At 39.8% G+C, this 12,697-nt stretch overlaps 1 protein-coding gene and 1 pseudogene across 5 annotated transcripts in view; both read right to left on the bottom strand.

Annotated features, from left to right (window-relative positions):
• Positions 1-827: 827 nt before the first annotated feature.
• Positions 828-10,190, bottom strand: LOC118711271 (annotated as a pseudogene).
• Positions 10,191-12,102: 1,912 nt separating this feature from the next.
• Positions 12,103-12,697, bottom strand: part of P4HA2 (prolyl 4-hydroxylase subunit alpha 2) — a 34,844-nt gene continuing 34,249 nt past the window's right edge. For all 5 annotated transcript variants that reach the window (XM_036423948.2, XM_036423946.2, XM_036423951.1 and 2 more), the window contains one exon: positions 12,103-12,566. In XM_036423948.2, the coding sequence (XP_036279841.1) occupies positions 12,496-12,566 (71 nt within the window). In that variant the 3' untranslated portion in view covers positions 12,103-12,495. The remainder of the gene's footprint in view (positions 12,567-12,697) is intronic.

The following is a 12,697-nucleotide window of genomic DNA, read 5'->3' as shown; positions in this document are numbered from 1 at the left end:
TAATATCTCAGCATGCTATGCTCTGATAAAATAGTTTCTCCTAAGGGCAGGACTTATTATGCTCTGGCCTAATTCAAAACAGTTTCTTTTTCTTTACACCTGCTGAATCCAAGAGAAGGTTTTTCTGTGATCCTCACTGTGGAAATTGGTAGAGTTCCTGAAAGTAAAACTCATAAAAGTGTAGAAGCCTTCTGATGACTGGGATCTCTTAGAGTTTTAATCTCTCAAACTTATCCACACCGAGTTTTCAACAATTTGATAATCGCAGTACAAGTACTTTTAATATTTTATCCCAGTACTCATTTCCACAGAGCTGGGTTTCTGCTCCAGTGAGTTGTGAGTCTATCTACCTGTGTCTCAAATTTATGGTAAAGAGTTCTGTGACCTCATTTCTCTGATAGATCTAAAAAAGAATTGATTTTCAGATAGTTCAGTTATTTTTTACTCATTGTTAGGATGGAATGACAATTTTTAAGCTCCTTATATGCTGGACTGGAAACCAAAAGTCTAAAATATATTTTCGGATAAATAAAAGCTGATCATTCACCACAAACAGATCTACCCTATAAAAAATGTGATTCCCTGTCAGGGCACATTCCTGGGTTGTGGGGAGTGTGCAGGAGGCAGCCAACCAATGAATCTCTCTCATGACTGATGTTTCTTTCTTTCTCTCCTCCCCCCACCCCCCTTTTTCTCTGAAATCAATACAAATATGTTTTTAAAAATAAAATAAAACATAAATCAAAAGAAAGCTGGAGTGGCTATATTAATATTAGACAAATAGAATTCAGGACAAGAAATATTACCAGGTATAAGAGGGACATTACTTTTTTTTTTTCAATTTTAAAGAATTTATTTTCCCATTTGTAGAGTAACATTATTGTAAAATCCACAGTTATTGCAACATCTGCATTGCTTAAAAGAACTCCTTAGAATTTTGTTTTAGCATATTTTTTAAAAAACTGAACCAAAATAATGTACATTTTATCACTGAACCCTGTGCCATTAAAGTCCACATAATGTCTTTTGTACCAATCAATGTGATGTTACTTAATATACATGATCTGATTTTTATTCTAAAGGCTTCTGACCATGTATGATATCCAAGACAGATCCAATGCTTCTAATGTCAGACTGTAGAGACAGTTATGACCCTAACCACAGAAGGAAAAGCTTTATATACAGGACAAAAGTCTGACAATTTAGCTGTTTGCAGCATCTGCTTGGCGAGGTATCCTTCTTCAACTCCAGAATCATACTCCTCTTCAGAGGATTCTTTTGTTGGAACCCGGATGTATCCTGGTTCCTTTTTTCCTTCTACTACTTCTTTGTCAACCTCCACACATACAATATCAGAATTAGGGGCTTCGAACATTGGTTCTAATAATAGCTTTTCCATTATGGACCCAAGACCTCGTGCACCTGTTTTTTGTTCTAGTGCCAATCTGGCTATAGCTTTCAAAGCATCCTCAGTAACATTAAGTTCACACTTATCCACGCTGAATAAGGCCTGGTACTGAGGAATAACGGCATTACATGGCTCAGTTAGTATTTGTACAAGTGTTTTCTCATCTAGGCTATGTAAAGGAACTACCACAGGCAACCGTCCCACAAACTCAGGAATCATGCCAAATTCAATGAGATCTCTGGCTTCTACATGACGTAATAATTGATCTTTTTCTTCAGTGTCTTGGTGAGTATTTGATTCGCCACTTCGATTGGCAAGGTCTGCAGCAGATGCAGCCCTTCTGCCTTTTCCAAGATTTGATTGTGTTCCAAATCCAAGATACTTTTCATTTTTTCTCCTGCTGACGATTCTGTCTAAACCACTGAAAGCACCAGATGCAACAAACAGGATGTTTGTTGTATCAACTTGTACTGTTTCTCCACGTAACTTGCGGGAATTCTTCTCTGGAACATTGACTATTGTGCCTTCTAGTAGTTTCAATAAGCCTTGCTGAACGCCTTCTCCACCTACATCCCGTAACTGATGAATGCCTGGCACACTGCCAATCTTATCCACTTCATCCAGAAAGACAATTCCTTGTTGTGCTTTTTCTACATTGGAATTGGCGTCTTTGGCAATCACAGATTCAATATCTTCACCTACATATCCAGCCTGAGTCAAAGTTGTACAGTCACAGATAGCAAAAGGAACATCAAGGCATTTAGCTAGAGTTTGTGCCAGCAGTTTTACCTGACCCAGTTGGTCCAAGCAGCAAAATATTCCTCTTTTCAAGTTTTATGTCATCATGAGCAGAATCCAATACTTCACCTTCCTCGTTTTTCCTGAGGCATTTGTTGATTTACCTGTTGCTGCATTGATGCTCCTAAAGCATTACCATGTGGGCTAATTCCAGCAATCTGAAGCAATTTTGTAAATCTGTACTCATCCTCCCGTCTTCTTATTTCTAACTCTCTAGGTGTTAATGATGTCTGCTTCTCAACCTCTGCTTGCTGCTTTAGATTAGTTGGAATATTATTATATATTCTCTTGTAATGATTGTACACGGCAACTGAAAGCACCTTCTTAGCAAATGACTGGCCAACAACATACTTGTCGAGGTAGTTATAAATCTTCTTGGGGGGGGGGGGGGGGGGGAGGTGGTTTCTGTTGGGATGCCAATTTTACAGCCTCTGCCGCTGATTCTGGTTCTTTAATTATGCCTTTCTTTGAGTCTGCTTCAGATAGCACAACAACAAAAATGATGACATTTTTCACACTTCACAAAACGGGTGGGTGACACAAAGGTCTCCACATGTGTGCACAAGTCACCACATTTAGGGCAGCGTAGCTGGTTTCACCTTTCCCAGAATTCCCAGAGCCTGATTTTTTACTGCTTCCCTCACTTACTGATTTCTTGTTTCCATCTCCAGAGCCATCTTTACTTATCCCATCTTTTGAGGCTAAGCATGCTGGTGTTTCTGTAAAGGTACTAAAAGGAACTCTTCGTAGAATCTGAGTTTCAAAGGTCCCAAGCCTTCCTAAAACGGTTATATGAATGCGACCACAAGAAATACCTCTCCGTGCGGAGGCAAGCGAGGAAGTGATGAGCCGCGCGGCGACCGCTCCGCAACTACACGCGCCGCCGCCAGACAACTCCGCGGGGCCTAGGCCGGGCTTCTCCTCCTCCTCCGAGTCGCAGGGGCCCGGCTCCTACTTGCAGGGCGCGCTGATCAGGCTCCGGACCCTCCCGCCAACCCCTAGGCCCAGTGCAGACTTCAGCCGCCAGGCAGCCAGGCCTGCGCGTTTTCAGAGGCCCTCGGTCGTGTACCCAATACTATAGACACCTAAACCCTCTCCCTCCCTCCCCTCCGCCTCTCCCTCCCCACCCGCTGACATTACATTATAATATAGGGGCAAGTTAACCAAGAATACACAACAATCCTAATAATGTATGCACCTAACAAAAGTTTCAAAACACATAGCCATAGCCGAGTAGAAACAGAAAGATCCATGATTACTTCAACCCTCAATAATTGATAGAACAAATAGAAAATAAGGATATAGAAAATATAAATAATACTATCAACTAACTTTACCTGGTTGACATTATTTCAAAGTCTACATGAAACATTCACCAGTATACCATATTCTTTGCCATAAACCAATCATCAAGAACACTTAGGACCGAAATCATAAGAACTATGTCCTCAGACCACAAAAGAATAAAATTAGAATTAAAAACAAACAAAAGAATGATATCTGGAAACCCCCAAAACATTTGGTAATTAAAGCAACATAGTCCTAAATAACTTCTACATCATCGTGGAAGTCATAAAGGAAATGAGAAAGTATTTTTAATTGAATTTCAATGAAAACACAATATACCAAAACTCATCAAGGTTTACATCAGTAAGTCATGTTGATGTCATGTGCCTCTAAAACGATTCAACAAGAAGTGCACATTCTTCTCTAAAACGCTTAACTTTAGTCTCGTCATAAGAAAACATCAGACAAACCTAAGTTGGGGGCCCATAAAATATATGACTGGTACTCTTAAAACTGTTAAAGCTATTGAAAACAAGGAAAGAATACATGAAAAGACATGATAACTAAAGATACTGTGTATCTTGGATTAGATCCTGATACAGAAAAAGGACATTAGTAGAAAAGTTGCTAAAATCTGAATTAAGTCTGGATCTTAAAGTAATAATACACCAAGGTTAATTTCTTAGTTAAATATATATATACACACACACACACACACACACACACACAACATACCATGGTTGTGTAAGTTGTTAGCAGTAGGAGACAGTAGGTGAGGCATGGCAGCTCTACTTAATACATAGAAACAAGCACAGGGAGGCTGCCAAAATGAGGATACATATAAACAGGCCCCAAAAGAAATAACAGAACAAAACTCCAGGGGGGAAAAAAAAACTAATCAAAATGGAGACAAGCAATGGACTAGATGAGGAGTTCAAAGCAATGGTTATAAGGATGCTCAGTGAACTTAAGGAGATCATCAACAGCATAAAAAAGACCAGTCATTAATGAAGGTTACAATAACTGAAGTGAAGAATTGTTTATAGTGAATCAACAGTAGAGTTAGATGAGAATCAAGTCAGCAATCTCTCTCTCTCTCTCTCTCTCTCTCTCTCTCTCTCTCCATATATATATATATATATATATATATATATATATATATATATATATATATATATATATATAAAAGCCTAATATGCTAAGTGCCTGACTGAGCGGTTGACTGACCAGTCGCTATGTTGTGCATTGACCACAGATGCTAACATTAGCTTACTGCTGAGGTCTGGCCAATTGGAACTGGGTGAGATAGGGCCAGACACGCCCTAGAGCCCTCCTATGGTCCCTCCCCGGCCACCAGCCCCAATCAGCCCCAATCAGCTCTAATCAGGACTGGACAAAACAACCTTGATTGGCCCCAATTGCTGGCCAGGAGGAGGAACCCCACCTGTGCACAAATTTGTGCACCGGGCCTCAGTTTGAATATAAGGAAGCAAAAAGCACCCAATCAGAATAGCAAAAAGAAAGAAGAACCCAAGAAAAGGAGGACAACATAAGGAGCCTCTGGGACAACTTCAAGTGTACCAACATTCGCATAATGGAGTACTGGAAGAAGAGAGCGCAAAGAAACTGAAAAACTATTTGAAAAAATACTGAAGTAAAACTTCCCTAACCTGATGAAGGAAGTAAACATACAAGTCCAGGAAGTGCAGAGTCTCAAACAAAATGAACCCACACCAAATCACATCATAATTAAAATGCAAAAGGATAAAGACAAAGAAAGAATCTTAAAAGCAGCAAGAGAAAAGCAGTTAATTACCGTGAGGGAGCTCCCTTAACACTGTCAGCTGATTTCTCAACAAAAACTTTGGAAGCCAGAAGGAATTGGCAAAAAATATTCAAAGTGGTGAAAAGCAAAGACACAACCAAGATTATCCAGCAAAGCTATCATTTAGAATCAAAGGACAGATCAAGGGCTTCCCAGACAAGAAAAAGCTAAAGAAGTTCACCATCACTTGAACCAGTATTAAAGAAATGTTAAACCAGTATTAAAGAAATGTTAAAGGGTCTTCTTTAAAAGGAGAAAAAAAAAAAGATAAAAAACGTGAACAATAAAATGGTAATAAATACTTATCTATCAACAACTAAATTTTAAAAACAAAATAAACAGACAAGCAAAACAGAAACAGACTCATAAACACAGAGAGCATTTTAGGGGTTGCCTGATAGAAAGTAGGGGGGAAGTGGGGATGAGTAATAAAGATGAAGGGTTTAAGAAGTACAAGTTGGTTGTTAACAGAATAGTCATGGGGATGTAAAGTACAGCATATGGAATATAGTCAATAATAACTTAATAACTATGTATGGAGTCAGATGGATGTGGGATTTATTGGGATGATCGCTTAGTAAACTAATGTCTAATCCCTGGGGTGTACACCTGAAACTGATATAATATGTATGTCAACTGTAATTGAAAAATAAAAATTATTTTTAAATGAAAATAAATAAATAATAAATAAATGGGAGCATACAGAATGTGCCCTTTTGAATCTGGCATGTTTCGCATAGCCTCATGAATTTGATATTTATCCGTGTTGTATCAGGAGTCTGTTCCTTTCAATCAATGAATTACTAATACTTCATTGTAAGAATGTACTATCATTTATATATTCACTCACTAGCTTTAGGACATATACATTGTTTCCAGTTTTTAATGATTATGAAAAAGCCACTATAAATATTTGCTTGCAGGTTTTTATCTGAAGATAATTTTCATCTCTTAGGAAAATACCAATAAGCAGGATTACTGGGTCATATAACTGTGTTGTATATTTATTTTTTAAACTGCCCAAACTTTTCAAAATGACTTTACATTCCTGCAAGCATCATATGAGAATTCTAGTTCCCCTACATCCTTGCCAGCACTTGTTATCATTTTATTTTTTTTATTTAAGCCATAATAGGTGTATACTGATATCTCATGGTTTTAATTTCCATTTTTTCTTGGTAATTAAAATGCTTATTTGTTTTCTTTGATGATATGTCTATTCAATTATTCTACCCATTTAAGAGTTATATTGCTTAGTTTCCTATTATTGAGTTTATAAAATTCTCCACATATTCTGGATACAGGTTTTTATATACTTGGGGCCCAGTGCACGAAATTCATGCATGGGGAGGGTCCTGAGTGGCTGTTGGCTGCTGGCTGGGGCCTCCCTTCCCCAGGCTGCCTGCTGTTACCGCTGGCCCCACTTCCTGGTTGAACTCCCGGTGAAGGGGACAATTTGGATATTAGGCTTTTATTATATAGGATGTGTTTTACATGTATCTTCTCCCAGTATATACCCATTTTATTAGGGATAATGATTTTTGTGTTATATCTATCGATAAGAAATCTTTGCTTAAAGATTTTCTCCTATATTTCCCTACAGAAATTTTATAATTTTAGATTTTACATTTATGTCAATGATAAGTTTTTAGCTATTTTTTCATATAGTGAGGTAAAGGACTGAGGCTCATTTTTTCCTCATGGATGACCTGTTTTTCAAGCACCACTTAATAGACACATTTTCTCCCCATTGAAATGCCTTTGAAACATTGTTGAAATAAATTGACTACAGCACATATAGATCTATTTCTGATCTCCAACTTTGTTCTGTTTTGTCAAATTTGTTTCAGCTATCTTCGTTTTTTTGTAGTTTTCTATATTAAGCTTATTGATTTCTACAAACAAAATTGTGATGAGATGTTTAGATGTTTTTATTGTAAATATACATAACATTTATTCTTTTGACCATTTTAAAAGTGTACACTTCAGTGGCATTCGGTAAACTCATAATGTTATGCAGCTACCACCATGATCTTGTTCCATCCAGAACATTTCCATCCACTCAAAAGGAAACCTGTTCTCATTAAGCAGTCACCACTCATTTCCCCTTCCTCCCAGACCCTGGCAACCTCTGGTCCTCTTTCTGTCTCTATGGATTTGCCTCTTCTGGGTAATATAAATGGAATCATACACTGTGTACTCTTTGTGTCTGACTGTTCCCCTTCCCCCCCCCCCCCCCCCTTAGCATAATATCTCAAACTCATTCATGTTGAAGCATGACGATTTGTGTTTCCTTGCAACTCCCTATGAATTTTAGGATCAGCTGTTTTTGAAATAAAAGGCCATGGGACATTTTGGTTGATACTGCACTGAATTTGTGGATGGGGGGGGGGGGTGAGTATTGCAATTTTAACAATATCTTCCAATCCATATCCATGGGAAGTCTTTCACATTTAAGTCTTCAGCTTCTTACATTGATCTCCAGTATGTAAATCTTGTACTTCCTTGATTACATTTTTTTCCCCTTTCAATGCTATTTTAAATGAAATTATCTTCTTAATTTCTTTTGTTTTCGGCTATTCATCGCTAGTGTACACAAGTACAACTACTTTTTGTGTGTGTGCTTAGATTTTCACTGCAATGGTATCGCATCTATGGGTCAACTGAGGGAGAACTGTTGAGCCTTACAATCCTGAGGGGCCTACGAGCACAGAGCCTTCCGGTGGACCACGAAAGGCCTGGAAGGACCACGTGGCATGTGGTCAGCCTGAAGGGCCTGAGGCAGACTGTCACTCACCTGAAGAAGAGGCAGCAGCAAACAGAGGTCCCCGGGGCGGGAGGAGTGCGACGGAGCGGAGGGTGACGTGTGCTCTCCTCCACGGGCTGTGCACCACCACTGGGGGGAGCACGCGCGGTGAGGCGTGGACACGCCCACGCTGCACGTGCTCGGTGTGCGTCAGGAGCCACGTGACTGCCCACGTGGGCTGGGCGGCTGCCTCGCAGCTGTTTGACAGCTGGCTGGAGGGACCTGGACCGGGCTGCGTAGGTGGGAGAGTAAAACTGGACGGGAGACAGGAGGCAGGAGGCTTTCTCCAGTAGGTTCATGTTTAGCGTTGCCAGATAATATGTGGGATGCCAGTGGGGTAAGCAGGGAAAAAAGTTTTAGTACCATCTCGCAAGCCGAAATATTGCTGTTTATGTGAAATTGAAGTGTAACTAGTTGTCTTGTATTTTTATTTGCTAACTCTGGCAACTTTAATGTTAGGGTTAAGATGCCAAGTTTGAACATTTAAGAGCAATGTTGTGCCAAGCCACATCACACCCTGAGGCAAAAGGAAACGTGCGCTTTATATACTTATTTTTGTGTATTTTTAAATGGTTAATGTTTTCAAAATAGTAAATGTTTGAAATATTTTAAAGTTGAAAAGTTGGTATATTAAAATTCATATTATTTTTTAAATATATATATATTTCATAGAGGGAGAGAACGAAACATCCATGATGCGAGAGAATTATTATTGGCTGTCTCCAGCATACCCCCTACTGGGGATAGATGGAGTCAGAAACCTGGGCATGTGCCCTGACAGGAAATCGAATCATGACCTCCTGGTTCATAGGTCAGTACTCAACCAGTGAACCACGTTGGCTGGGAAAAATTCATGTTATTTTTAAGTTTAAACATTATACCAAAAATAAAACTTACCATAAACTTATTTTCCTGGCTTTCTTGGAAGCAAACTCAAGATTTTCAAAAATTTACTTCTCTTAATCAAGTGAGATCTTAAACAGTTTTAAATTAACTTCAGTTTACTGAAACTTCTTTTGTAGGATGCTGCTGTGGCTGGTATTATTTTTAAAAAGTTCTTTAGACCAACTTCTGTTACCAAATTCCAAGGGCTTGCTGCTTGTTGTATTCTATTTAATAAGTTGTGCCCCACACAGTGTGTGGTTCAGTTGTTCAGTGTGAACCTGTGAAGCAGGAGGTCATGGTTGCATTCCAGTCAGGGCACATACCTAGGTTGCAGGCTCCATCCCCAGTAGGGAGCTGCAGGAGGTAACCAATAAAAAAATTCTCTCTCATTGTTGATGTTTCTATCCCTCCCCTCTCTTACTTCCTCTCTGTGAAATCAATTTAGAAAAACATATTAAAAAGAACAAGTTGTAATTGTCATTAGGTAGTTTCATTTACTTTGAGCAAGTAAAGCAGACTGGATTCACATCCAAAGCTCTGCCTCCTTGAAGGAAGGCTTAGCCATTGCTTACAGACATTATTTGTTTCCTTACATGTTGATTTCTTCTTTGCATTGCCTAAACTTATAAGTCGTGGTTAGAGTTAGGATCAAGTTCATTTGGCCAGAATAGGATTTAGTAAGAATCACCCAGACCTGGAGATCCTTGTACTATCTAACACTTCCAAATTTGGGTAAGATTGAACTAAGAAAAATTTGTGAATCAGATTTAGAGGATCCAAACTCAATTCTGATTTTATACAATGAATTATTGGTACCATATGCTGCTTAAAACTACTTCAAATGGAATATAACACTGGATTTTAAATCATCAGACTTTTGAAAAGGATGCTTTTTGTAATTAGATGTATTAATAGAAAGTAACTTCTTCAACTAAAAATTCAAAATAGCCCCCAGCTGGTGTGGCTCAGTGGTTGAGAGTTGACCTATGATCCAGGTTTGATTCCTAGGTCTCTCACTAAAGAGCAATGAGACCTTATATGACCTCAAGTTCATTGATTAACCTTTCTGATATCTAGCTTTTTCATCACCTATTCTAAAGAGTTGTGAATTTGGGAAAGACTGTAACATCCCTGGCACACTACCGAAAGCATACTGAAATGCTCACCTCTTTTGGTGCCATGCTAATGCTAAATTGGTTAATAAAGATTACTGAAAACAGTGCCCTATCTCTAAGGTTATTGTGTACTTGTTTCTGGGAGCACACTGGACATGCAGGCACCAACACACCATGCTTCATGCAGGAAATATCCAAGATGAATGGTGAACATGTTATACCAGATAACTAAGGAAGATATTAAACACAAGATTTTCTGTATCTATTTTTCACATTAAAATTTTTTTAACTCAAATGAACAAGACTCTAGCCAAAATAGAATTGCTTAAGGTAGACCAATAAAAAACAACCATGAAAACGCAATAAAATCTCAGAGAAGTCTATTTGAATTACTAGTAAAAAGGGCTTGTGCATCAAGCTCCTGGGGAATATGAATCTTGGGTTGATGAGCCTGAAGTCTGTAGCCTCTTTTATTCTTAGGTCATTTTCTGAGTCTAGGCATGGGGTAGGAGACCGAGGACCCAGTTAAAGGACTCAAGCAATGAGCAACTATCGATACCAAGAGGCAGAGAAACCCTGGCAGTCTCAAGGGGCAGTGAAAGATAAAAATGAGACTGTAATTGGTTAGAATATTAAATAGGAGAGAGTGTTGAAGAGCTTAGTCAACCACTCAGCCTGCTTACTCACTAAGATATTTTTCTGAATTCAGAAGCTGTGCAGAATGGAAGATCAAGAAGCTAAGTAGGAAACCTCTGAATAAAAAAATGAATTTTGGGGACAGTGTCTAGATCACATGTGTCAAACACAAGGCCCACGGGCCAAATCCGTCCTGCCAGGCCTTGCAATGTGGCCCGCACCACGCTGTCATCACTGCACTCCGCTGCGTTTCCATCACAATGACAGTTTATGACTGTTCAGTAAACCATTCGGCCGGCGATTTAGGCTGGATTTTAGATTTTGGCCCCTTCTCTGATTGAGTTCGACACCCCTAGGCTAGATACTCAGGATAAAGGAAAGAGCTGCAGACTTGCTTGGGGGTGGGGTGTTGGGGGAAAGATCCAGTGAACATTTTAGGCTTCCAACTGGAAAGCCCCTGGGGGACATTACCTGTAAAGAGGAAAAAGGGAAAACCAGAGGTAGAATCTTAAGAAAATTGCAACCCAGCCTAATTAAGTTGTTTCAGGCTTTTGATCTGGATTAAGGTGATCAATCCCTCCTCTGTCTAGCAGAGGAAATGGTGAACCCTTTGTTTAGGATAGGGGTGTCGAACTCAATCAGAGAAGGGGCCAAAATCTAAAATCCAGTCTAAATCGCGGGCCGAATGGTTTACTGAACAGTCATAAACTGTCATTGTGATGGAAACGCAGCGGAGTGCAGTGATGACAGCGCGGTGCGGGCCACATTGCAAGGCCTGGCGGGACGGATTTGGCCCGCGGGCCTTGTGTTTGACACATGTGGTTTAGGAGGTTACTACCATCCTAAATTTGTCATACACAGTGTCCAGCACTCAATAAAAAATCACCAGGCATATCAACAGAGTGGACCAAATGACCAGAAACTAAGGGAAAAAACAATAGAAGGAGATCTGCAGAAGGGGCTCACAGGGGGATCCTGAGGTGTGGATTTGAAAATTATCTGGGTGCTAGTGCATGGGTGCTTGTTTACTAGCTTCATATTTTTAAACTGTACATCTGTGTGTCACAAACAATTCTGTGTGTATATCTCAAATTTTAAAAATAAACAGCATCACAGTTATGAACATACATGATCTCTATGCTCTCTGGGAGACCAAGAGAAATGATTTCCCTGTTTCCAGAAAGGACACTGAAGCTTGGACACCAGATCTAATACTCAAGGTCAGAGTTTTGCCACTAAAGTACTTATTACCCAGATTCTGCTTCCACAGAGGAGAGGCACAGGAAACAGTGAACTTGATAAAAGCTCCCATGTCTTAAAAAAAATACTCCAAATAAGGCTCTTTAAGGCTTCTGGCAGGGACATTTTTATTTATTTAGTTAGTTAAAGCCACATTAATAGAAATGCATAAGAACAAACATGTAAACAAGGTACCAGAACTTTGGTTCACTGAGACATCTCACACCTAAAGCATCTGAGGTACAAAGGCACCTTGCGAGGCGCCAGGCAGCCTGACTCTGCTGCAGCCGCGCTGACCCGAGATGGAACAGGCTGACCAGAAAGGCTGGGGCCCGAGGCCACCCAGGACCTTCCCCTATCCTCTTGGTCTGCTCCAGACAAACTCACTTCTCCAAAGACCCGCCTGACAGGGGCTGGAACACACAAAGGTGTTTGTCACGTTGAACTTGAAGACAAAAGGCTGTGGGACCAGGAAGAGGATGGGCAGAAAAGGATGTCAGTCAACTTCTGTTGATCCACATGGCCTCAGGAACTCCTGTCCTCGTTCATGGAACCACTTGTTGGAAACTGTGAACAGATAAAAACTACGTTACAATCCTGTTGGGTAGAGCAGCCCCCCAAATTAATGACTCCTTCAGGATGAACCCTACACCGGATTCAGATGTATGACACGGTCTCAGGTCTCAAGTTACTCGGGA

Source organism: Pipistrellus kuhlii, unplaced genomic scaffold (assembly GCF_014108245.1).
Source record: "Pipistrellus kuhlii isolate mPipKuh1 unplaced genomic scaffold, mPipKuh1.p scaffold_m20_p_8, whole genome shotgun sequence".
NCBI classification, from domain to species: domain Eukaryota; kingdom Metazoa; phylum Chordata; class Mammalia; order Chiroptera; family Vespertilionidae; genus Pipistrellus; species Pipistrellus kuhlii.
This window is presented reverse-complemented; position numbering and strand designations above follow the sequence as displayed.